This window comes from Acanthaster planci, linkage group LG03, assembly GCF_054643075.1.
Source record: "Acanthaster planci isolate LZ-2023a linkage group LG03, COTS_SCS, whole genome shotgun sequence".
NCBI lineage: Eukaryota > Metazoa > Echinodermata > Asteroidea > Valvatida > Acanthasteridae > Acanthaster > Acanthaster planci.
The window spans coordinates 17,855,677-17,883,164 of record NC_141779.1 but is presented as its reverse complement, the minus strand read 5'-3'; the positions used below and the strand labels follow the sequence as shown (position 1 = coordinate 17,883,164).

Sequence of the window (27,488 nt, the reverse complement as noted above, 5' to 3'; positions counted from 1 at the left end):
ACTCCATGTCAGACGTTTCGTGCCGAAAACTGCTTCTGAGAGGTAACGGCAGTTCATTTGTTATAGTTTTATTTATCTGTCACCATCTTTATTAGGGTAACCCATCCAGCAAAAGCTGATCACGTGGGAACCTCACAATGAAGAAACAATGAAGAAAAGTTCAGATTAAGAGGTTGGAGGGAAAACCCATTGAATCAAGTCGGGACTGAAACTCAATCCACATGGTCCCTGTTGGATTCGAACCCGGGCCGCAGAGGTGAGCGGCGAGGAAAGCGCCGAGACTTGAACTCGAATCCCGCGCTTTACCACTTGACCCCGCGCTGACTCCAATTTTTGCTTCAGACTCTTGGTCAAGTGAATGAGAACCACAGTTTCTAAGAAGGAGTAATCAACTGCTGAATTTTTGGTCCAGCGTCTGTCCCGGTGTAAACTTGACCTTTATTAATAATCAGTAAATTGTTCAAGTCGCGTCCACAAAAAAAGAGTTCCATTCTGGAATATATCAAGGACTTTCTCAATACCGGAGGTGATGAATGAATCGCCCGAATACATTCATTCACTACTCAAGTGCATGTCACTGCAGCTAAAGCCAAGATGAGATTTTTTGGAATAATTCCAACTATGTGGTAATGAAAAAAATTGCAGGCCCAGTGCTATATGCACGAACGTTCATTCCGTCTTTTATTCTTCCACTTGTGTGGGTGTGGGGAGGGGGCATCAAGCTTAATATTTCTGGAGCACAAATCAAACAATTTAATGGTAAGACACGAGAGACTCCATGTCAGACGTTTCGTGCCGAAAACTGCTTCTGAGAGGTAACGGCAGTTCATTTGTTATAGTTTTATTTATCTGTCACCATCTTTATTAGGGTAACCCATCCAGCAAAAGCTGATCACGTGGGAACCTCACAATGAAGAAACAATGAAGAAAAGTTCAGATTAAGAGGTTGGAGGGAAAACCCATTGAATCAAGTCGGGACTGAAACTCAATCCACATGGTCCCTGTTGGATTCGAACCCGGGCCGCAGAGGTGAGCGGCGAGGAAAGCGCCGAGACTTGAACTCGAATCCCGCGCTTTACCACTTGACCCCGCGCTGACTCCAATTTTTGCTTCAGACTCTTGGTCAAGTGAATGAGAACCACAGTTTCTAAGAAGGAGTAATCAACTGCTGAATTTTTGGTCCAGCGTCTGTCCCGGTGTAAACTTGACCTTTATTAATAATCAGTAAATTGTTCAAGTCGCGTCCACAAAAAAAGAGTTCCATTCTGGAATATATCAAGGACTTTCTCAATACCACCCTCTTGTGGGTTGCGGTATGTATTGGCCAGAACCTAGCTCTCCGACTCCAAAACGCCCAAGCCGGTATAAGCCCTGCTTGAGCCCTTTGAAGTGGGCTTTTATTGTCCGGTCTGTTGACAGCTTTAGTTCAAGACCTACTTCTCGATTTGTGGAGAAAAAAGGAACGGGATCTGCCCGCAAGCGATACATACATACTGCGGCAGAAAAAAAAGAGGAAAATGGGACACACTGGGCCGAGTTCAGCACTGCAGCCAACGTAATCACAGATCGACGAGGTATGTGAAAGCTGAATGCCTCCTCGATATCCTCGTGTTTGCCTCATCTTGATGTGAAAGGAATTTAGGAGGTACCCCCGAGGGCAGCAGGCACTCCATTCGCGGGGCTCTGGGGTGGCATTGATTCTACCTTGTTTGGATACAGTTGCTTGGTTGACGGGACAGCCCAGGGGTTAACGAGACTCGGAGTAGCGCAAAGCTCAGCCTCAAAACATAACTTTTCAGACTTCATTTTTCGCGAAGAGAAAAAAAAGACCAGGAGCCCATATATTGGAAAAACAGTATTAATCAAAGCCATTAGAAAAAAACGTGACGGGAAATAGAAATGTGAACAATGTATTAATGCCAAATATAGCCTTAAACCTGTCTTGACGATTGCAAAATGGGCACTTGCGGTCGTTTAAAAAAATAGCAGCACCGTTAATATAACGAAGAGGCAACTGCAACCTTTTCCTCAGTACCCTTAATTGTCATTCCATGACCGCGTAAACACTCACCTGTCGAGAAAACACAATAGCAGAAGCACTAATGAGACTCACGACCTTTGGCTATATGCCTCCCTTCAATGTCTGAAGAAAATTTGGAAGCACCACCTCTTCATATCAAGAATTAATGCGTACACCGATCGATATTCTTGCCCAAACCAACATGCGTTTGGGCGTCCTGAAAATGATCTCAGTACAAGCCCTTGTTCCCCAAGGGAAATTAATCTCTATTACCCGACTATCAACAAATCTACCCGTGTAATTGGGGACTGGGGGTTTCTGTTGGTAGGTGGCCTTGGTGGAGATTTGGGGGCTCTGACACGATGCCTCCTGACTTAAAACGCCGGCCCAGGCACCGAGCAAGACACGACAGAGGTGTTGAAAGGAACTTCGAACGCAAAGGGTATCCAGGATCCCAAAGAGATTGACTTATTATACACGCACGTGCCACTTCCGAATATTAACCAGGAAGACAGTGAGGTTTGTGGTGTTGAGTTTGAATAGAGATAGAGAATTTAGTTGCTGGTATCCTCGCAGGAACAGCAAGTTGCTTTTCACATATAGTTTTTTTTCATAGAGGTTAGTGGCAGCACCAAGACCACCCTGGGTATTGATCTACAATCGTGGAGTTTTATTTATACGATGTGCCCTCAGTGTTTTTTCCCACCTCATCATGATGGTCTTCTCTAGATAACACTCTCCAGATTTTAAGTTACACAAATTTTGGTCTTGATGTAAGATTTCCTAGATTCCCAGCTGTGCTTTTCTTCATTTAGTACTGCCCTTCAACACGCACGCAGCTTGTTGCACGGAAAAGGATGTAAAGTACATGTAACCCGACATTCTGTTTCCTGCTTCATTTACACGCTAACGACTAGAATGAACAACAAGCTACATTCTTTCCGTATACGGTGCACTTTGATCCAACTGTTTATCCCCCTCAGATTCTATATTTGCAAATGTTCTGGCCTCTGCTCTCTGATCAAGCCCTTCTTTCCCGCAGTTCAGTCGTGATGATGTCATCGTATCCGACAACATGTCCGTCTTGAATTCGTTACATGTCTTGTTTGAAGCAAGTACGTGTAGTCAGGCCAGCAAGTTGACCATAGAGCAACTTAACGGCAATCCATTAACGATGGTCAGTATATCACAACTTATGATTGAACCTTTTTTCAGTTGTTACCAGTACAGCACAGACTGTTGGCTAATGCGGTCTAAGGACCAGATATTATTTAGAGAAGGTAGTCAGCTTTTGAGCTAGCTAAAATATTGGACATTTTTGACGTCAGATTTTTTCCCCGAAAGCCACCCCCCCATTTTTAATTCCGGGGAAATTGGGATGTTCAGTGATCGTAGCAGATAGCAAAAGGTTGGAATTGGATTCGTAAAGTCCGTCATGGCCATAAAAGCCCACAACCCATCACTGATCCTATCAAGAGCTGGCTCGTATTGTTGCATCGGACGCTGTCATGCATAATGGAGGTTTCATCAGTGTGCGGTTGAATGGAAGTCTTTGGATGCCGAAGTCGAAGAAAGAAAGTTTAAACCTAATCTGTAAAACAGAAAACTGGGTTCGTTTGAGACGCTAACAGAGGGAAGATAATGCTGAACGAAAGACCGATTTCTGAAGAGGATAACCTAGCTTAACAAAGTCCAGATTTACAAACACAACGAGTAGGGCATACGCAGACTCATCCTCTCCTTGTAATCTTTTTATGAGCCCGTGGGTAACCTTGAAGAACCAACCACACGGGCTTCCAGTTACAAGTAGGCTACGTCTTGTCTTTGCTTTTGTCTTTTTCAAATGAGTCACTTTAGTTTCTTTGGTGAGATCCAATTATAACTACACTGGATTTGTCTACAAAAACGATTTGCAACCGAAATAGCTTTTGTTTATAACTAAACATCGTGGTTTTGTACGTTTCTGTGGTCTTGTTTCTCAATGATAATGTTCTTGCCTTTAGGTACACTTAAACTGGTCAAGTGAAAAATAGTAGTTGCCATTAATACCGGGAGTTCGCACATTACTTGAACACGTGTGAAGTCAAGCGCATCCTGGCAGAACTAACAATGTTACACAGCGAATGCCACAGACACAAAAAGTGATTTCTCGCTCAAATGACTTATTGGTTTCCGACGCTGCGCGTCAGTTCTGGCCAAGGAATTTTACGGTTGGCCTGTGACAGACCTCTGCACAATAGATGCGGCTAATAGTTCCACAGCTGCCTGTAGTGTTTACCCGTCTCGGTGTACTTTTTTGTATGAGGTAACTCGTGGAGGCAATTGCAAACCTACATGGACACGTCTTGCTGAGGAAGCGTACAGACAACAATATCTCCCCCCCTTTTTCGAGCTCGTGGTCAGTCTTCTGTTTGGGTTTTTTGTGAATTACCAGAGTCCTTGGCATCCACGCTCGAATTGGGGCCTGAGCCTGGCGCTGTGAACCTGCATGCGGAGTTTCCGTCGCTGGGAGGAGCGAGCGTTACTGCCGGATTCAAACGAGTTAGGCGCACCGCAGCGAATCATGCAGTGTTGTTTGGTTTGATAACACCGGTAAGTATGCGGGTTGACTTACACGACAGTGCGCAACAGTCCAACTCCGACTTAAAGGAAGCTGTGAACAGTACACAATAGTTCACATTTTTTTAGGCTGCCTTGTCTGTTTTTAATAAGATTTGTGATATCAAAGAAGAGCATTTTTGTCCGAGACCAGTGATGGCTCTGAATGTTCCCTTCTGGTTGTGCACGCAACATTTTTATCAATGCTGGACAAGCCATTGTTGATATACATTTTCCACAATCCTTCTGAAAGTTTTTAAGGAGTAGAGTTGGAGGACGCTTCGCCTTGTGCGGAATTCTGACTTACAATTATTGATCAGAATTTGTCGGAGTTTTTCTGGCCTTTCCAATTTCCTGTTAAAGATGTTAGTAGCTCTCATAATGTTACAAAATTATGAGTAACTCTGAATGTAAAAGTTGCAATTAATTAGGATGTATAATTTGAAGAAAAGGTGTGGAGTTGCTTTGAAGCAATTCTTCATCGAATGCGGACGGTGTGGATGACACCCTTAATAATGGGGTGTGCCTCTAGTATGCACCAAAGACTTTAAGTACAGAACAATACTTGGAAATGCGCGGAGGGTTGTCTATCATGATTGCATTCGCCTTCACCTTTTGAACACCCAGTAGGTACAATGATGAAAACTTTCCAGGGTCCGGGGCTGGGCCGGCCATACAAATGTTGACTCACAGCGGGCTGGAGGCATCCTGTCGACCATTGTCAGGCGGGGGTCGCAGTAATAGTTCTTGACAGTCCCGTTCGGAAGAAGCCTTCACACGTGAGCATCGCGTTGTATTGTTGTGACATTTGGAAATGTCATTGCTCTCTTGGGGCTGCATTTTGTTGCCTTGTGGTGGCCACTTTGGTGTCGAGAAGGGTCAGCATATATGATGTGTTGGTCTCTGACGGGATAGGCGTCCCAGTTGTGACGTAATTATACCTCTCATGTGACGTTGCTAGATGCAGTGTGACGTATAGGAGAAGTGAGTCATCAATTTTTTAGAAGGTAAACAGCTACCAGTGGGTTATTGGATCCGTGTTACTACTTCTGTCATAGAGCATACTGATACATTAATTACAAATGGACAGTGTGAAAACGATTCAGATTTTTAATTTTAGCTTTATGGGCTTCGAGCTGGACCAAGAGAGGGCGCTTTTTTCTTATCTTTTTCTTTTGGTCTGAACTGAAATTCACTGGTTCACGAACGACTAGGAAATGCATGCGTCGAGGTCGTATTGCTACCAACAAATTGAACACTCACTCCCAACCAATGTGGCTCTTTTCAACCGATGAGGGGGTGCTTCTGCTCGAGGCGGATTTGTCTGTTATAGTTTGCCTGCTTGGTCGTTTGTTTTTGCTCTTCGCTTTCTTTATAGTGGGACTGTAGACAGTAAATAGATAAGAGCATAACAGTCTTTACAGAGTGTATTGTGTGGAATTTTTTCACCACTTCTAAATTCTGTGACAAGGGGGTCATTGGAGAATTAAGTTACTTCCTCCATAGGTTTCAAGTACCAGCCACTTCAGTTGCGTCCTGTTAAAGTTCACAAGGTACCAAGAATCAACAGGCAGATCTTTGTTTGGTGGTCAGAACACCTGGGGAAAACATTAAGTAAACCTTCTTTTTTTTTCTTTTCTTTTTTTTTTACAATCGAATGGACCACATCTCGAGGACATGTTCCAATCCAACAGTCTTGTTTTGTTGACTTTCCATTTTCGTGGGAAGGCACCAGAGGGGTCCGGGTCGACATGGCCCAGAAGATCATCAATTAGCAGGCGACCTTAGGCCAAGGATTCTGTGCAGAAATTATTCGAGTTATACATCACCCTCTCTATATGGTTACACTTAACAAGTTTTTGTCCTTTCATTCCTTTGTTTAATTTCATTCTTTTACGGTCAGTAGAATTTATCTTTCCACTGGGCAACCCTGTCGGCATGGTCGACTAATTCAATACAAAACTTGTCACCCGTAGTAGTGTAGGCGTGTGCGGTGAATCGATGTAGATATTCCCTGATACCTGCCAGAACAACACTGATTCATCGTCTGTTCATTAGAGATACACATATCGTCAATTTTATACCCAAAATGGTAGAGAAATCAATTTACCATGTGAAATTGGCCCAAGGCAGGAGCGTCCCCTGAGACATCACGAGACAAAAACCGATGTGTTGGCGTTGTGAGCATCCAGTTTTCACGAAGAGGTTTAACAGATGATCATCGGGCATAGTACCCATTCTATTTTCGTCAGACACGGGGCTAAACACATCGCCATCAGCAGGGATTAATAATGGGTTTTTTGCTTAATGCAGGTCCTAACCCCTGGGTGTTGAAAATGTAGAGATAATTGGCAACCGCCTGGTGACAGATTTTATGCGCATATATAAATGTTTAGGTTTATGCATAACTGAAGCAGGATCAAGTTGAACGCCTCCTGTGTGTTGTTTGTGCCTTGGGGTCCAATCACAGATACTTCTAGTACAGAGGTGCAATGCAGTGTGTGTTATTTATGTAACAGTGAATTGGTTGATTGTTCAATTCTGGCTCGTTGGTTTATTGTCTCATGACTATCGTCAAAACCAGTCTTTTGTCCCTGGATTCATTATCGCTGAGGTTGGAATAATTGAAGCCATTCGTCATGGGATCTGTGCGTGTTTAAATTTCAATATCATGCAGCATTAAGATTCAAATATACCTTTCGATTTTTTACCAATTATAATTTCAGCTTTTATCTCCATCTCCTTCGCTCATTTATTTGCAACCGGGGTTTCTGTCGCCACAGAATTATCACATCTTAATTGGGAAGTAGCAGAAAATTAAAGAAAATGTAAATAAATCTGAACGTCATTATGATAGTATAATAAGGTGCAGTTTTCGGTCTTTGCTGAAGCGCGCGAGTCAACCCGTCCCCTCAGCCCGCTACACACGCAGCCCACACTCAGTCCATGGGTTGAAGGCGCGCGACGCGGTAACCTACCCCGACCACGTGTGGCGGGGTTGACCTTATCGGGTTGAGGGCTAGGATAGCATCCGTGTGTCCGACCAGAGAGGGTTCATTATCGAAGCCAGACGACGATGAATCCCGACAGGTGGGGAGGTTTCATTCAGGTGATTTCAGGAGCCTTGTACAAATCCCTGTAGTACCTTCCAGGGCTGAAACCGCATGAATAAATTTTAACTTGCGTTCCTCAGCACAAACTTATTTCCTGCAACTACTTTCAAACATTTGCTGTTATTTGATCTTGAACATTCTCGAAGACAGAAATGAGCTTGGAGCTCCGTGGCTGCTACGCCTTCGATATACATTGCCTGAGAATCTTAGTTGTAACCAACCGACTGATTCTTAAAAGTTGTTTTGGAGAAAACCTTTGTTTCATCTCCTCTTGTTCACAATTGCAGTGCATTTCAAGACCACGCTTTGGAATGCCGGTACAGCGCCACCCAGCGACGAGTGTAGGACACACGAACCTTGCGTCCATTGACAAACCCCTAACTATGCCCTAACGACTCATCACTCGCCGGGCGGCAAATTAAACGCCGTCACGTGTGGCAGTTATTGGAAATGCCGACGACCGCCGCAGCAGCAGCAGCGCAGACTGGCACTTCAGCCACGAGTAGATGGTCCATTGGGCTTGTGCGGCGGTCACAAAGTGTTTGGCGGGTTCTTGTGAAAATGAGGACTTCATTATATGTGGCGGTATGTCACTTCTCCAAACTTGATGAATGATGAATTAGTTCTATTGACGACTCCCTTGAGCGCCTACACCACAAATGTGAAGCTGCTGATTTATTTTCTACCCATGGCGTTTTTCTTTTGCAACGAGTGTTTCAATCAATTGTATATCACGTTGATCTGCATCTGCGTATAGATCAATCACATTCAAATGAATAAAAATACACGTGCCTGCAGGTAGCATTGAGCTTAAATCGCCGCAAACTACATCTGAATGGTTAATGCAGTTTTTGCCTGATGTAAATCTCGGCTCAGAATCCTGGTTTGAGTGTGTTAACGTGCGTCATACATTACCCTGCCGTTGCATTCTCGTGTAAAACACTGCCCAGCACGACGCCGGTAACTGTATAGTAATTAACCTGCGTGCCTGACCGTTTGAACTTTGCTCGGACAAAAGTTTGTTAAATATAGACTACTGGCAGTGACATCATTGCAGTCCATTCGTTTCTGAATTTGACATACATCTCGATGTAATCTGGGAATTCGCGATATGCTGCTGACTTCAGGAAATGTCGAAGAGGTGCCTGAATTCGGGAACAAGCAAGCGGTCATTGGCATAATACCGTGTGGCTCCACAATGCTCTTGCAATATATTCACACTTGGAAGGACTTGTAACTAGTCTACGCCCCACTCCATATATAAAGCTGTGTAATGTATCGCCATTGCTTCACAGCGCCAAGAACACATATAGAGAAGTCACGGACGTCACTCTACCCGTCCACATCGATCCCAGACACTCAGAAACACACACCTGAAACATCTATTAATTTATCACGCCGGCACATGCAGTCAGACACACTGTACTTACTACCGCATCGGCTGGAACCCAGTGTTCCAGTCTAGGGATTTGTACTTTCGTTGGGTAGATAGATGCAAATATACTTCATTTTAAGATTCCATCAAGCGCGACTAACGGCTATTGTTGTCATTCACCACAGGAGCCCCTGGATGGTTCCCATGATGCTAATTAATGGGAGATGCCAGCTATTGTGATGATGAAGCCTTATCAGCCGCAGTAACAAGGTAAGTCCCTAAATCATTCCGTTCCAGAAATTAATCATTTCCACTGAGATACCGGTAAGCTTTTATGCTGAACAAGGTTGTTTTTGTTTATATCGTTTGAGTTGCCCCAACAGTTCCGCAAACTGTCACTGGCACACTTTTTCAACGACATCTTATGTTTTGACGTGATGTCAGGGGTCTTTGCAATTCAAAAAATATTCCATGCAAACGCTTTTTTAAATCCATGATTTGATTTTTCATGATGGATAATTATTATTAATGCAGAAGTCTTAGACAGTGTTCATTTGTTCTCAGAGTATTTTTCTAGTCAATATGATCTTCGTTGTAGCCATAGTGAACTTATCACTAATGGGAATATCATGCCGAAATGTTGGGGTCAAGTGCGCCGTATCCTAAACGAACGCAGATGTGTCGCTGGTCAAAGGTTTGGGTTGAGAGCTTGTTTAAAAACTGGGTTCTTAAACTGTTGTGGTGCAATGTTGACAGCTCATCTCAACGGGGTGTTTTACCACACTTGGCCTCGCTCTGGTAGAGTATCATTTGGTACCTGGAATAAGCAGTCTGTTGACGTATGTGGTGCTGAGAAATTTTCATAGACGGTGCATTTCAGGCTACTCGTCGAAATAGGCTGGTTTCTTGATCTGTATCAGATGAGAAGGGAATAATATGAAAAAAAAGGCTTGTCGATTGCGTGACTATGCAGCAAGTATTTAGTGTTACTTTATTTGTCCTTCGTTTGAAAACTTTCATCACCTTAGTTGCATCGTGGCACTGGATAGATTTTCACTTAAATTTGCAAATTGAACCAGGGACGGAATAAAATCGGAGAAATAATTCGCAGTGGAATGAGACTTCCTTCTGGACACCCTATCCTCCTATATGCCCGTGAAAGTGTTTATCGTCCTTCAAAAAATGGCAGGGACAAATTGAATTACCACCATCAGTTTCAATCAGTGTAGAATGTCGGATGCCCGTGTTCGTTCTGTCCTCGGGTAAGTGGATGAGTTGTTTTAGAAATGACCGATTTCCTTCCCCCCAGAGCTGGCCCGGTTAAGATCGAAATGGATTCGATAGCGTGTATGCGCAGGTTTGGTGTCCGATTTCTCACGTCATTGTTTGCAAGTTCCAGTACGATATGTAAAGACCGATAGTTTAATTCCGTCTGTTGAATATTATAAGAATTCGCGATATTGCATATTTTAACTGGCTTGGTGCGTTTTTGACTAAACGTGTTTAGTCAAAACTAATCTAGTCAACTAATCAGGTTTCTATCAAGCATTTTTAGGCAAAATGTGTCACAGTTTGTGAACATGCCCTTTGAATCTTTGATAAGTCCCCATTTTTATTAATTAATTTATGAAAATTAATTTACATTGAGAGCTTTGCTCTTGAATTGTTAAAATTGTAAAAACCTCGGTTGAGCCATATTTAGTGACACATACTTTCTCATTTGCGTTTATATTTCACGAGAAGCCTAATATGAACATCACCGATAGAGCTGTTATACTGGACCTCATTTGATTGCTTAAACTTAACATAAACGGATGACTTGAAGCTTTGCATAGCGGAGACAGACAGCATGGGGATACATCTCTTCTTTTGAATGGGTGTGGTTCTGATAAGAACCAGTGAGTGTGTACTTGACGTTTCGATCAGTGTGCTTTGGTCGTTCTCAGCAGTGGAGTAATGTTAAAGTATGTAACTTTAACATAAATGTTTATTTTTTTTCATTTGTAACTATACAGCGTCGACACCAGACTCTCAAGTCTGTGATAAATGCGTTATAAATGTCACACTTTATTTTAATGCAGTTCTGACCAAATTCATTGGTTTCGTGGTATAGTTCAACGTTGCTGAGCTGTCTGTGCCGAATCACATATATTACTGAGAGGGTCAGCCAGTACGTGCCCTCAAGCTTTCTTACATCAACCTTTCAAGCAAGTTCAGCGGTCCCTTTTATTTCTGACCTTGTTCTACATGAAAAACCCAAGTCTCAATTGCGGCAGTGCGGTTTACGACTTTGCAACGTCTCGCCGGGATGGAGGAATTTAATTCTCAGTTTTGATGCACGCGTATGACGTAAAAGCCCCAAACATCTAAGCCAGATGTGGCACGCTTGGGATGCAAGACTAGAAGAAACAGGGGTAATGGATACAGCCACCACAGATTTATTTTATTAGACATAAATGAAAATGCCGCATCTTCGAATCTTTAAAGGCGTCTACCTACCGCGACATATTGCAAGCTCCTCACTGTGAGTTGTGGTTGTGCTGGGGAAACAGCGAAAAACTGATGTCATAGCTTAAACTTATAAATAGTTTCCGGATCATATTATCATATTGAGCTCAGATTAATCTGTAGTACATATGTATAAGGATTCTTTACAGTGTCATATTGTTACGTAACGAGTAAGTTAATCTGATATCAACTTTCACCCTTTTCATCATTGACAGCATTAAATATTCGCTGCTCTAAATGGCTGGATTCTTCTTTGTTTTTTTTACACCTTGACAGGAAACTGCCGTTTTCATGAACTATTTTCAGTAAAAGCGAAGCTGTAATATTCACAGGTAAATTGAAAGTCACACTTTTGTATTCAATTCAAAATTTCTTTGGAAGTTGCCTTGTTAATATCTAACTAGAAAATACACCACACCTCTTACGGATTTAGATTTATCAAGAAGGCAAAAAGTGACAGTTGAAAAATGAATGTGTTGATTTAGACAGATAAATTGGACTGATTCAGAAGGGGAACAGAACTTACGGTAAAATATTTCACTCCGGGTATAAATACACTAGAGGGATTTGAGGCCAATTATGGATTATTTATTTTCACGGAAAACATCGAACGAGGATGTACTCCGCGACATGTAATTAACCCGGGTATGAACCGCCGGTTTCCCCCAATAGAAAGTGGCCTTGCGGAAAGGCCGATTGGTGTCCGGATAGTGGACAACATCATCATCATCATCATTGCTGGAGTGCTCTGCCATCCAGTGAAGTTCGTAGTCGAGATGGCCCTTGTCGGGGAGAGTGAGGTTGCATAATGCGCACCCCAATACATTTTGTGCTGTTATTGTGAGGTGTGCAAAATTGGGAGACCTGGCCTTTGGGAAGGTTTGCGTGTGACGTGGCTGTCTGCAGCAGAGAACGTCTTGCTCCATAAAGTCTCAAATTGTCTTAAGAAATTAATACTAACTGTGCTATCACGTGTAAACATGCTTAGGAGCTAAACATTATATGTTTTAAAGTCCTACAACATCAATTCTCAGTTTTTAAACAGTACTCTAAACAAGTTGGGTGTCTAAACATATTTGAACACTGAAAGAAAGTATGTGGAAATGACTGCTAAACACAGTTTTGGTAGTGTACCAGTCTTAAGATCAAATGAAATATTTGCATTAAATATCACTGAGTCTCTCAAATTCCAAATAGTAGAACAGATCTACCGAAGAACTCTTCGATGGAGCTCCGCACTCTTTATAGCGATCATGATATGCATCTTCAGTCTCTCCGCGCTAAATGCCTCCCTCCCCATCTCGCCATAAATGCACGGTAATTTGTAAATCGACATAGGCGTATAGCTTAATTATTGGGACAAACCAACTCCACTTCCGACTCCAACCATCGCAACGTGTTCCCATACCAGATGGTGACTGGCTGCAGAGCGGTCACTTCATCCCTCGACTGGTTTGATTTATTATCTTCCGTATGCTAATTAGCTCTTTTTCTCTGTCTCCCTATTGATTTTAAAGGCTGACGTGGTGGCTTATGATTGGTTGATAATACCTGGTTAGGAGTGCCAGCCATATGTCGTTGAATGACCATTAAAGCCAAAATCGGGAGTAGATATTTTCGGAGAGTTAATTGCGTTAATTTGTATATTATTTCTTTAAATTTAAGATTTAATTTAAAAACACACCTCTCTGTAAAAATTCAGTTTTTGCAAATAACAGAAATATGCATATATTGAACAGAATTGACTCTAAAGGCACTTATAATGTATTTTTTGTACAAGTGTGATATGCGAAACTCTAAAACTAATTAATCCACTGTTGATGATGTTTGAACTGAACAGATCACGTCAAAAGTTCCTTATTTTTGTTGAAGTACGAGAGCACAATAGATGTGTTCCGTGACAACACGTTGCTGCATTACAGTTCAGTGTTTGGGACACGGTTCCCATTTGTGCTCATACCGCTTAAGTTACACCTTCGCACTCCCATCGGGGGCATTGATTTAACTCAAACAGCTTGATTATTACCATGCGAACCTCATGATGGATACCAGCCCTGGAGTTGAGACGTGTGTCTCCATTGGAATGATATGGTAGCCTAGCAGTTCTGATTGCTCTAGTGCCGTTCACCTTGTAGCCGAAGGGCACGTGTGGAATAAGGAAGCTGTTACAATTACAAACCTTGACATTCACAAGGACGTACTGTGTTTCCAGTCATTATCATTGTGTTCCTTTGGTAGAGTTGACCAAAAAGTGGGTCATTGTGTATGACCAGGCATGGTGTTGTATTGATTTGCAAAAGCAAAAGGATGTAGGCCTAATGTAGTCTTGAGGTGCAATTCAGTGCGTGCTGAATGTGCGTGCTGAATGTCCTTACTGTGATTGAGGCAGAAGCTACCCACATTGCTTTGCGAAACTCATGTTTCCTCCATAAGGTAGTGCGGAAGAGATTAGCCTTTTCCTGTATGCACCCTATTTAAAGGCAGTGGATGCAAGCGGACGCATACCTTCCTTGTTCATTACATTGTAGCCTAGTACACGTATATACCAGGGGATGGATAGACTGTACTGTTTCCGGTCTCTCCCTTATTGTAGTAACATTTCTCGGGCGGGCTAAGTCTGTCATCTTTAGTGTCTTAACCCACTTGCTGTGGGCTCTTAGGTCCCTAGTTTCTGCCACTTTGATCGGAAACTATCGTATGTTTTTGCTTGAACATGTGTGGAGAGATGCACGCTCTTAACGTTTTGAACGCACCGATTTGTCGGCAAGTCGCTGTATCCAAATCCAATGCAGCTATAGTCGAGGGATCATTGAGCGTGCTTTTAAGTTAAGGTCATTCACAAATACACAAAGCAAAGTGTATATAATAAAAGGTACAGACCCCCAAATGAGGTCTTTCAGCAAATTTTCTTCCGTGCTCTTAGTAGGGTGCCACTTATGACTGAATTGAAATAAAATCTCCAGTTGATTCCAAAATGGACGGAGAACCCAGAGAGGTACTCGCCTTGTTAACCAACATCGCAGCAAGCCACTTCACTAATGGTAGACTAACTGGCCTTGCTGTTACCTATTCATTCCCTCATCAGACCGGGACCACGGCATGCTCTCGCTCCATGGTCCACGCTGTGCGGTCCCCAAGGCCGGATTATCGATACTGAGCCTCATTGTAATAATTAGGAATGTCGGGGAATGCACCAGGTGCGATAGTTTTGCGTATATTTTTTATGGTCAGCTATGGAATGGTCTTCAGGCACGGCGATGATTGCTAGTGGTACAGGTAGATAGATTTTTGCACGGATATACCAGAGAGATGTCTACTTTGCCTTGTCTGCTGTCACGTCACGGTGCTCTCGTAAGGGACGGCGAATACAGGGAAAATTCAACAAATGTTAAAACGTATAAAGGCAGTGGCTGTTTCTAAAAGTGTATGTTTTAGGTTCGTATTACGTTCATATTTAAATTCCCATTAACGAGTTTGTATTTGGGCAGTACTTATGGTCCCCAAATGCCTTGCACCTGCGTGTAATGCATGTACGAATTTGACAATCACCATTATTGGGCACAACCTTCACGGATATATAATTGGTGAATTTTGAACAAGTATCGCAGTTACCAGACTAGCTGATCAGGAAACAGAGAGGACAGAGAGTCGTCAAGGTATACAACAACCGCAGAAATACTTTAATGTAATTTGAAAAGCAAACTGATACACACGAGACATAAGGAGGGAATTTTTACAGTGAATAAAATAATAAATAAAATAATTAAGCTCTTCAATATCAAGCCCCAAAATGTAACTGTTTCTTGACTTGATTGTCGACTGTGCTGGGCACGAATTTCCACGCTCAAAAGAATTACCCTTCTCGGTTTTGTCTTTTCATGGTACACGACTGACACTTTTGTTTTCCAAGAATGCTTATTCAGTAATCAGCCTCCGGATATGACGAAGAGAGCAAAATTACGTAGGCAGCTTATTAAATTACATCCAACAAATTTGACGAGAATTTGCAACCGCCGCCACTTCGCGCCGCCACTTCGCGCCGCCACTGTGGCTATTCATGTGAACGTAAATCCCGAAGTGTCAATTCCGAGGGTATCGCGCACAAAGTCACTTACACGGCGCTGCGCGCTATTTTTGTACGGGACGCCCCGCTGGAAGCGCCGGGGGTGCTTTTGCTAATCGGCTTGATACTCGTGAAAATATTCCCGGGCGTTGTGTGCTCAGGTGCCGGTGAACTTACTATAGGTATAATGTTAAAACGGATAAGTCTGTGTGACTAAACACGTCGCATTGGGATTGTATGAAAAGGCTTTTCGTGGTATCATCAAACACGGGATGCTGGTTAGTGCATTGGAACGCTGTATACGGCGGTTGATCACAGAAAAATGATTATGATTTATACTGTTATACACACGCATACCTAAAATCCTCCGATCGTTGGACGTTAGGAAATGCGATTAAATATTACATTGCAGTTAGGTCCATTTGAGACAGGCAAAATTTAATGTGCACGTACATAATTATTCGACTCCTCTTAACTTAGTTATGTGTAGTTTGCTTTGTTTTTTTCAAACAGACGATTGAAAGATTTGTGAATGATACGGGGAAATACTCCAAGCCTTAACTCGAAGCATTTGTCAGTTTCCTACATAGGCCTACGCAGGACATCAATTAGAGGGTTAGTGGTACCAGATTATAGGGCCTTTGTGTCATATTGAAATCAGGTAATTTGTTTCATTTCTTTGCATAATTTTGCCGAAGTTTCACATCGCTGTGCCTCAGAAGGCCTTCAAATGTTACAAAAACGAGCAAGTATCACCTCTTCTCCGTCTTCATTACCGTTAAACCTTGTGCTTTTGCCTGCCCCAGAATTTATCCTCATCGTCCTTTCCAATCCCCATAAAAAGGAGGAAATTTATGGCTTTAAAAGAAGCCAACCATGGGATGTATACTGCGAGTTACGGTTCCGCCTCGGCCAAATTGCAGTCATCTCGAGTATCCCTCCGGCAGTGAAATTCAATCGATGTCATGTCCTTAATTACAAAGTCAATATTCGTCAGTGTTGGGGTAGTCGGCACTGGCAATGTGACGGCTATTTTTTTCATGTAATTTTTCTTCGGGGTTTTATGGTAACATTTGATAACCACTCCTTTCTGGTTTACAAAGATGCTTTCTGTAAATGAAATTATATGATAATGTTTCGTTTACATCTCGTGTTTGGATCACTTTACAATAGAGTTCTACACCACTTAAAATGTACATAAAATTTAGCAGCCTGTGACGGAGTATCTGGTTAGCCTGGACGTAGGCTACCAAACGTTAGTATGTTCTCCAAAACTAAAACTCGAGGGATCTGTTAAAAAGAGGACGGAGACAACATAGCTTTCAGCCTAAACTCTGCAAAATTCCACTTTCCTTTTAAGATGGCCGAGTGGTGCATAATTATGAAAAGGTGAGGCTTATTACATTGCGCTCAGCAGCGTAGTTTGCAGTTCTTTATCATCACAATGTTCCCCTCTATTATACAGTCTCAATTTTCAAATATCCTGGCTACTTCTGTGCCAAAGGTATTATGAGATTGAGACTGTGACCGGTGGTATATTACCTCAGACTAAACTGTATGTGAAATGGTAATAGTTCGTTTGAGAAGGAAGATGTCTGCCCGTCTCCAATTACCCACACCGTAAGCAAAATCAATGAACTTGCCGTATGTGGAGTCACGCGTGAAAAAGCCGTAGGGTACTCAGCGGACTCGGGTTGGGTTGAGGTACGGGCCGCGCGAGAATGTTATACACAGCGCGTTTGCCGTCGAGTCGTGTGCCGGTGAAATTCATACAGAGCACCGCGGAGTGATTGCCACTTGCCGCTTCCGCTCCACGAAACATACTGACACCGATAGGGTCTGCTAGTTTAACATTTTAATATATACAATCAAGATGGATGTATTCAAGTCGACTGTCAACTCGAACCAAAATTATGTTTGCTAAGAACGCGGGGATTCCAGTTGCAGGTGAAGAGGATTCTCTGAAGCATGCAGAGTGAAATCTGTTTCTTCGCATAACATTCTTGATGTTTTAAAATGACGTTCTCGATAGATACGGACTAAGAGCGTTTTAACGTCCGGTTTATCGTCATCTAAACGAAGGGTGTATAAAAATATCTGATGTAATATTGAAACATATTGAGTACAACAAATCTCTAATTTTATTTTGTAGCGCAAACAGCCCGTAGTGTAGAGGTTACATCAGAAAACTAGTTTTTATATCGGAGAACAATTACTATAGGCAGGCGGCACATCGATGGACTTACAAGTGAAAATTGATGAAACATAACGAGCTGGTGGGCCCGAGAGCAAACAGGATGAAGCACAAAATAAGTCGCTCATTGATGGCTTGATGAAGGTTCCTTCACAACGAAAATCAAATCGATCGCTACAAAAAAAACAGCCCTTCTTGCACCTTCCTCTAAAGTCTAAGCATCTGGTCGCCTTAAACCTCCAAAACACTCTTTATAAGTTTTAAACACTACAGTTTTTAAGTCTAAAAGGCAATGGTGTATATTTTCACTTTAATTTAGAACTGCTACAACCATTTCAAACTCAAGAGTTTGATGTCGCTCGCCGAACGAGTAGGGCTAATTAGCATTTCATGGCGCGAATCAGGTAGCTGGGTGGAATTTACGGGACCGCAGTGCCCCTCATCGACATGTCAGCGCCAGGGAAAAAAAGCCCACACCGTACTGAGGTGGGCACGAGGCTGATCGAAATTCACGGAATTGACACAAGGGGGACAGCTTTACAGGATCGAGTAACACATCAGCGTGATTAGAATCCTGGGCACTTCGCAGAAAGCGCGTGATAAGTCATATTCGTGTCGATGTCTTCCCGCGCGCGAATGATCTTGAAAGCGGCGGAGGGATATGTCATCGGTGCTCCGTATCGCAGGGTACAGCCTCAGGGCAGGGGGGCGCTTTGATGAGCCTTCTCTGACAGAGTGAATATTTTTGGCTTAGGCCTACCTCCAAATGAAAGCTGAAAACCAAAAATGTCTTGCAGCAAAGGCATGTCTCCACCGAGTACGTCATGCCGTCTTCCCCAAATGCCGCGAAGATATAGGCCCACTCTTGCCACTGTGTAGGCCGGCTCACTCCCTGGTCTGCAGAGAACGTGCTTTTGCTCAGTCCTATAAAACAACTAATCACTTCGTGAGTCTGACATCCCGTTGATTTTGGAAAACTATAGCATGGTCAAAAGCAAGCCAAAAATTCTCGAGGCCTTTCTGGTAACCATAAGTCAATGAATTGTCAATGACTGTGATCGTTGCGTTCTTGTTATCCCGCGAGATGGCTCGAATTGATAGTCACTGATTTTTTTCTCTCTCTCTCATACTTTTTTTAGTTGGTATCGCAAAGAGTGGAATGTAATACCAAAGAGTGCGGTTCCAAGATGCATGGAGGACACACGTGCCTCATCGGAGTTGTTGTGATAGCGGGTTTCCTGCGCTGGTCGCAGGGGCAAGTAACTCTACCGTCCAAAGGTGCGTGACATGTAGGGCCTAGACCTACAAGAATTAAGCCTCATATAACCAGTCAAATTTCTAGAATTAAAGTTCTTGGCGTTTAATCATGTTTTTTCAGTAATTATGTGTGAATATTTGTTGAAGTTTTTTTTTTCATAATTATTGTTACGCGTTTCCTCCATCAACGCGCAATATGCCCAATGCATGGCAGGTCAGTTGCCTTGAACGTAACGTCTTCCACGTGAATTTTGGACATTCGTTTGGCTGGGTATTACATTAAAATCCTGCTTATCTTATACATTCAACACCAGTGCTGTTATGAAAATATATTTCGCTCTGAGCTAGTCAACAACGTGCAAAATGTTTCTATGGGCCTACCTCACCTGATGTTGACATTTGAGTATACAGCTCGCACAGACCTTCGTCTTAATCGGGGGCATGCAATATACCGGTCTCAGCGGTCCACCTGAATAGCCGGACATTAAACGGGCGACTTGCCTGTTGTTGTGCGCATAGATGGCGTGACGTATTTTTACCATATTTGGTCAGGGGGACCGTTAAGACCAGGAGACAGCCGAGACCGCCACACCGGTAACATGTTCTCTTAGTTTGTGAAATTATTATAATTGGGCTGAGACTTGAATTCCCCAGCTATAACCACGTGTACGGGACCACACTTTCCCCTCCCTAATTTAAAGACGCTCAGCCCCCGCCAAAGTTTCTTTGGCACGGTCGATTGATGCAACTCTAAAATATTCAACTGTCTTACCGACAGCTTGGTAAAATCTCTTGAGTTCTCTTGATCTAACCTACATGCGGCCCATCCCGTCCTTCACAAGATGCACCTAATTCAATATCCTGCACACACTGTGGATTATCCGAAGAAGCTAATCCAATCACCTTTCATCGGGCAACCCTGTTTTCTAACTCTCCCCGTTTAGATTATTGTGAATACCAAGGCCAGATTATTCCGGATGGGTCCAGGAAGATTGCGTTGAAGGAAGACCCTTGCGTGCGATGCCGCTGCACGGTGAGAGACCATTTTCAAAGCTTCGGCCTCCTTTGACATGCGCTGGCATTAAGTGAGAAAATTAACAAGATTTTAGAGATTCCTTTATGGAAAGAATCCGTTTCTAAATTTATTCGGGTGTACCTTTAAAAAAAACAACATCTGAGCATGCCAATTTGGAAATCATCATTGTGACCATTTGTTTTGGTTTTGGTGTTACTATTTTTTCAGTCAAGTCACTATGATATCGCTTACCGTAACCTTTCAGTGTGTCAAAAAATGTTTTCACCCCTTACACCTATACAGTACTTCGTTGAAATTAAAATTTTCATCCCAATGTGTCATGAAATCACTCGCTGGTTTCCATTTTTTCGCAGAAAGGAGAGTTACAGTGTCGGACAAAGATCTGTCCCAAGTTACACTGTGATGAACAAATTCACAAGCCCGGTAGATGTTGCCCAAAATGCACATGTGAGTCTTGAAAATTTGATGGAATTAAATCTTTTAAGTTCGTCAAGGAGAATTTCACCGTAATCTCAGGAAAAGTATGCAAATTACTGGGAAACCAATTCGACTAAAAATCACAATAATGATATATTTACGGACCTGCATGTATATGTTGCTGCGCACAAAAAAACTTTACCGTAATTAATGCATTTTAATTGTTGTCCAGCCCCACCATCAAGCAGAGAAAGAGACAGCACCAGATTTATCGAAGACGTAGCACCAACCCTGGGCCTTGATATCGCGTCCGATGGTATCAACCATATTGTCACTCTGCGCCTGCCTCCGCCCCCAATGATCCCACCTCCACCGCCATCCGTTCTGGCCGCCCAGCTGGGCAACAACACTGAGACGCGGCCCTCCGTCGTGACAACGACGGAACACCCGTCCACAGAAGTAACTCTGGAACCACCCCAGGTGACCCGTACGACCAGGGCGCCTCCGACACCCCCGCCCACGCCCCCACCGCCGGTCCCTGATATGAGCACAACCGAGGTAAGAGAGAACTTGAATCTTTGGAAACAATTTCCTCAGTCAGTATCCGCATCTCTGTGCTTTTTTTCTGTTGCGAAAACGAAGTTTTGTTTTTGCACTCTTGCATGAAGCTGACACTTGAGACATGTCGCGCAAGCACCAATATGTAACCATTCCCCCTCTTCCTTCCTTTTGTGCGTGCACAGTGCCTTGCTATTACTTTGAATTTCTACACTGCATGTCAATCAAACCTGTAAAACCATTCAGAATTGGCTTGGCCGTTTATTGACCTGTATTATGGACTTTCGCTTCAGTTACACACCACCAGACAACGTTTTCAAAGTTACAACTACGTAAACGTCCATTCATCATGCAGCGGTTTGTTTTAATACAGGGCAACAGTTTAACACCAGTTCTCAGAAAAATAATAAAAATAACAACACACAGATGGATGAATTTGTTCAAAATTCCGCGGTCTGCGGTTGGCACAAGAACTTCCATTTTCCCCAGCTGTCACTTCTTTCTAAAAATGTGCGAATCGTAATTTGTGTACTGTTGACTATTACAACATTCCACTCCTGTATGAGTCTGACAGTCAAGTAATATAACAAATCTAAACCAAAAATAAAATGAAATACTGATATTTTCAGATGTAGAATTCAGTAAGCTTTCTTAATTTCACAGACGTAAGAAGGTCTTAATAATTCCATTGTTTGTTCTTTCAGTCCATTGCATTTGCCCTCGCTATTTGCTCAGCATGATTTTCCTTTCCTTTTGGTTTACTTTGTTTCATTGATTTGCTTTTGGCCACTTGGAGGCAACCCCGCCCCCTAAGCCCACACTTAAACCCACCCCAAGACCCAAACCCGAGGATGCATGGAAAAGGTGGTGTGCTAAAGGCGAGGCGGGCAAACGAGGGGTCAAAGGTGACACAGGGGCCCCTGGAACCCCAGGCATGCAGGTGCTCTGTCTTTCCTTTCAACCATTTATATATGTTCTTTGAGTAAAACCTGAATTTATTTACATTTGTATTTGTACTCACATTTTATTCTAAACCACTGCTATATAAAATCTACTAAAATACAAGTATGCACCAATATTCCGACAATATCAAACTCTAAAGTAACAAACTGCATTTAAGATTACAGTTAAAAGACATCTGAAACTCTTACAGAAATCAGCTGTTTGATGTTATGAACATTCATTAATTGTTTTAGTCATAAAATCTGGCATGTGATTTGGGAAATGAGTAGCCCACTTTGTTGTCTTGCAGAAAAGAAATATGTTTCCGTTAATCGGCATCACTGGCCAATGCAAATATGTCTCTACCACACGATATCACAGCAGATCTACTGAACAGAGTCAGCACTGCATAAAAAATTGCATCCTTGATGAAAATTACAGGCTTTGAGTAGGGGGTAATTGAATTTGGACGTCGAGCACTCTTCGGAATTTATTCACGTGTATGTAAATGGCTCTTGAAATTCTGCAAATCGACCTAACCTTTAACCTCTTGATGGATCAAATTATCAAAATGTGAATGCAGACAGGCTTGTATAAACTAATTAAGTAGCCACCATTACAATATGCAGTTGCTGCTTTCAAGTTTTTGTATAGGAAAACTAATACGTATTTCAAATCTATTGGAATTTCTTGATTTCTGTTTTGAATTTTTGCAGTGTTTTTTCAGAAACTGTGCTCACAATCTTTGCTCTAATTAAGAGACAATTTTTGTGTTTTCAATTCACTGGGGTAAATCTTTTCTCAGTATTTTAAATGGTGTAAGATGGATACTCATAGAAATTTTAACTCCCATTTTGGACTGAATCTCTGAATTTATGTTATATAATACCTATTTTTCTAGATCATTGATGAAAAAAGGAAAAAATATCTAAGCACACAACCCAAAATGAACTCAGACCTCAACAAACGGAAGCTCACAAAAACGACACTTCTTTAAAACATTCCTCCATTTCTCATCAGCATTTTCCTATCAGTCATGCATAATACATGTAACGAGGAGATAAACCCAAAATGGTTTTCCTTCTAGGGTCCACCTGGCACAGATGGCCCGACGGGACCACCTGGTCTAAAAGGAGATCAAGGAATGCCAGGACCCAGAGTAAGCTCACAGTTTCAATTTTCCTCGCTATTTCTCTTTTTGGGGGTGGGGGGCTGAACACTTTCATTAAAACCTCAAACCTCCCAGTGAAGAAGCCAGTTCGTCCGGACCCGATTGTAATCCAAGATCAATCCAGATCCAATTTTTTTGAGGGGGTTCAAATGTTTCCAATGGGATGGGAGGGGTTGAAAAATTGTAGCTTTTCTTATTGGCTTTCTTGGGCACAATCTTGGGGCTAATATACACGCTTTGGAAAGGAAGGAAATGAAATACATGTACTCTAAAAAAACTCATCCTTATTAACTTTTTAGAAAGCAATGCCCCATTAACCACCCCTCATCTCAGTACTAGGTTATAACAACTTTGATAGACACATTGTAGCAAATGATTTATAAATCACACTGGGATCTTTCTCAAACTCCCGTTTTTCCCTCTTATTATTGCTATTAGGAAAGGGGGTTAGTCAATACAGCATACCGTCTTTTGACCAAGCTTTCACTCATTTGTTATCCTTGCAGTCCCTCTATTTAACAGAAAAAGTGGCATATTTGTGAACCAATAGGTTCAGGTTCAGGATTTGGTAAAAAGGCTGTGAAAAAAATAATGTTTTAAAGCCGTTGCACTATAGGTTGAGAGAAAAAAATGGTCACTTTTTCTACTTTGAATTTCGTAGAAGGTATTGCAGTTGTTTCCCTGAAAGAAATTCTTAAAGACACCGTCCACCATTCAGGCAATTTTTAAAGTCATTATTATGTCATTTTGTTTTACTATTTAATCCAATCTCCTTAGGAGGGCAAGGGAAACATGACCGAAATCAGTAGGACCCACTTATGGCTGCGCTTTCCTGGATTCTACCTTGAATCCTGCAGCCCTTGCCTTCCTACCTTTCAAACCCCAGACACCGATCCCCTATGAACTAATTCCAGGGCCTCCTTTTCTGCTGATTACATCCCTGGCCTGCTATCCCATCTGTCAGTGTGGGGGCCCCTCGGACATTTTGCTGGAGTAATGGCCCATACCCTTTGGCAGAGACATGAGATGATCACCGGAGGGAGAAGTCTAGTGCAGACAAGCAGACTGTAGATAGCAATCCCAACTCCCGAGGTGTTCATGTTTTACATGACTCAGCTTAAGGTTGCAGACCAGCAAACAAGCTGCCATACACAACAGCAATAAATACCCACACGCTAAATCAGGAAAAATACAGGTGCTTCAGGTTTGAAGACACACATCAAATCAAAGCTAATTCCTTCGTATTTCATTTCTTTTAAGTTTTTAGCGAGTTAACCATACCCTTTGAAGATATTTCTCTCCCAAAGATGATCATCTCTTTTGTCACTTGTGAAGCACACCCCATTTTAAAACTTGATGCGAATCTCCACTGTGAAATAAGAGAAATTTGGAAGTCCCTGTTTTATCCAGGTTTTCAAAATAAATACAAGGTGACTACTGGTAACTTCCGCTCTTCCTTTTTCACAAACCATCCGGTCCAAGTGCCACAAAATGCTCCAATAGCTGAGACCATGAAGCATCATGGAAATCATTACTTGGTCTGCACAATGTTTGGCACTTTTACTGGCCTGCAATATGAATCTGAGCTGGTGCAGAGACTACCTCAATGGATATTTACCGGCTTTCGAAAAGGAAAGTTGGTTAAAAGTGTCAGGCTTTGATTTGTACATGTTACTGATATCAAGTTCCACCTTGATTTGGTTAATGTGAGTAAAATTTAATCCATTCTCTGAAGAATTTACCCAACCGTCATGAGGCAGTTGACGGTTTTACCTATGGGTATAACATCAACATTTTGAGCAACAATCATTTCAAAGTATATGGGTCATTTTTTTGTGAAAGAAAGACATTAAAATTTTGATCTGAAACCTGTGTTCTCTTTTTATCCAAGCCCCATGTACATATAGCATACTTCAGGACAAAAAGCTTTGAAGAGAACTTTACCTTACAAGCCTGCCAGGCAAATGCAAGTTCAATAACCAGACGCAAGTCCTCCATGGACCATGGAGGAAGGATATGCTTGGTTTAGTTTGGTTTTTACATTCCAAAGGATTTTTGTTGTTCATGTCTTTTTTTGTAATTTTTTTTTATAAAGGCAGAAAGGGGTCATTCCCTCCCCCCTTCAGATCCCTTTGGGTAAGTCTCCAAAAAGAAAGAATCTGTCAATATCCAATCAAGGGGTGGATCTGGTGATGTAGCGAAGAAGGGGAGGGAGCGTGACAGCAACAGGGCACTTTGCTTGCAGGATGGAGGGGAAAATTCATGCTTGTCCCTCACAGTCTATGTCTAGGTTTCTAGGTCTGTCCAGATAGCTGCAGACAAGCATCTTTAGCCTATACATCTGTTTCTGCTGTTGACAGGGGTTAAAAGGGGAACGTGGACCACCGGGAGAGAGGGGACCGGCTGGACCCCGGGGACTAGCGGGGCCAAAGGTGAGGCAAGAATCTCAAATCCGTCCGGGTGGGTGCCTCAGGGAGGACCAAATAGTAGGATTCACATATCTATTCTCTTTTGTGCGCCTGCTTTTAGCACAAGTTCGTATCCCTAACATCCAGTCTAGGCATACAATCTGGTATAATCAACTGATTTTCAGTATAAAGAGCTAGATTTTTTTGGGGGGGGGGGCACCTTCTCACTACCAGGGAAAGTCAGATTCCAACTTTCACTTCAGATCTCAGCTCTCCCATGACCAATCTTTTAATAAATGTTTGCCTGTCAACACATCTATTACGAGTACATCTGCAAATTTTCAGTTCAATCCCTCGCAGCATCTTGTTGTAATGACCATGCATAGTTCATGCTCTTGATTCACTTAAGCCAATGCATCAAGCATATGTCAGTAGGAAACCAGTCATTTTTTGCTTATGTCCTCAATGGGAACAACAAACATTTGGAAGAATGAGATGTTCGATTTTCATAAAATTGGTTTAAATGACAGAAAAACAAGTATTTTGACAATGGAGAAGTAGGGGTCAGCCCCCCCCCAACTCATTACCATTTCACTGTCTTTGGTCTGTACGTGCAGGGCTCCTTTGGTTTGCCTGGACCTCGGGGACCAACTGGACAGAAAGGTGCCAGAGGAAAGAATGGCAAAAAGGGAAAAAAGGTGATTCTCCCCAACAAATTCCATACTGTGTATTTGATAGATAATATATTGTTACCCCACTCATGCAAAGATGCATGGGATGCACATCACCACTACCCATCAAGGTTGCGACTGTCTTACATGCATTGTTTATAAGTCTTGGTCTACAGAACATTTCAGTCATATACCTGGTGATCTCTCTTTCTTGGTTCCAGGGTGATACTGGTGAGCCTGGCCCCGTGGGGCCGGAAGGCCCACAAGGCTTGCCAGGCCATGTCGGCTTGCCTGGACCCATGGGACCTCCTGGTATTGGTAAGTGCTTGCGTGTCTATTTTTGACTCCTAATCAACTTCTTTTTTTCTTGTGACTGGCTTAGGACTGTCACAGATTTGACTTGTGTTTTGACTTAGGATTATCTTGTGATTGCCTTGTGATTTGACTTATGGATTGTCTTGTGATTTAAGTTATGACTGACTTATCCATTAAGTTTGGCTTGCAATTGACTTGTGGTTGAATGGGGCACCACTCTGACTTTCTAAACTTCAGATGGCAGAGAGGGACCAGTTGGGCCAAGGGGGCCAGTTGGTCCAGCAGGCCAGCCTGGGCCTCCAGGGAGCCCAGGATTGCCGGGCCCACAAGGGCCTAAGGGAGAGAAAGGAGATCCTGAAAACAGGGTCATGGAAGGGGTAAGTCAATGTTTATAGTTCAGGGGTGCTTGAGTAGCTATCCTTGGTTGACTTGAAGTAAAGACACTAAATGTCATGAAGGTTAAGATAATTAAATATTAAATGGTCTCTTGTGGAGCTTATGCATGTAAATGGTCTGTAGATTTAAGGATAAAGGAGCAATGTCTGGACTAGTCACCCATGCAATTAGAACGTATCAACGCCTGTAATTGCTATTTACCAGGTATGCCCTGTGTGGCGCTTGTGAAAAAAGGTAAAAATAAGCTGTGATTCCCTAAGCAAAATGTGCATCATTGTAGTACACTATGGCAACACAGTATTGGAGAATGGTAAAAGCATGCCAAGGTAAGGTTAATGTCTGGGTTAATGGTCTATTATCATCACGGTGTAGCAGCTTGAAAGCTGAATTACACAGATTTACAATGAATTACATTGGGTGCATTCTCCCTTCAAGCGTTCTAATGT

General features: G+C 42.5%; 1 protein-coding gene across 10 annotated transcripts in view; it reads left to right on the top strand.

Moving 5' to 3' along the window:
• colq (collagen like tail subunit of asymmetric acetylcholinesterase) overlaps positions 1–27,488 on the top strand; it is a 35,310-nt gene that overhangs the window by 2,084 nt on the left and 5,738 nt on the right. Inside the window, exons 1-14 of one of the 10 annotated variants that reach the window (XM_087133936.1) lie at positions 3,065–3,197; positions 4,455–4,612; positions 8,019–8,316; positions 9,292–9,376; positions 19,011–19,149; positions 20,073–20,161; positions 20,518–20,611; positions 20,814–21,139; positions 21,936–22,079; positions 23,169–23,240; positions 25,613–25,684; positions 26,278–26,358; positions 26,553–26,649; positions 26,884–27,023. In XM_087133936.1, the coding sequence (XP_086990062.1) occupies positions 19,059–19,149; positions 20,073–20,161; positions 20,518–20,611; positions 20,814–21,139; positions 21,936–22,079; positions 23,169–23,240; positions 25,613–25,684; positions 26,278–26,358; positions 26,553–26,649; positions 26,884–27,023 (1,206 nt within the window). In that variant the 5' untranslated portion in view covers positions 3,065–3,197; positions 4,455–4,612; positions 8,019–8,316; positions 9,292–9,376; positions 19,011–19,058. Of the gene's footprint in view, positions 1–3,064; positions 3,198–4,320; positions 4,613–8,018; positions 8,317–9,003; positions 9,377–11,890; positions 11,947–16,190; positions 16,293–18,610; positions 18,818–19,010; positions 19,150–20,072; positions 20,162–20,517; positions 20,612–20,813; positions 21,140–21,935; positions 22,080–23,168; positions 23,241–25,612; positions 25,685–26,277; positions 26,359–26,552; positions 26,650–26,883; positions 27,024–27,488 lie in introns of those variants that run through there. The other 9 variants (XM_087133940.1, XM_087133941.1, XM_022256311.2 and 6 more) reach the window with 9 other exon arrangements.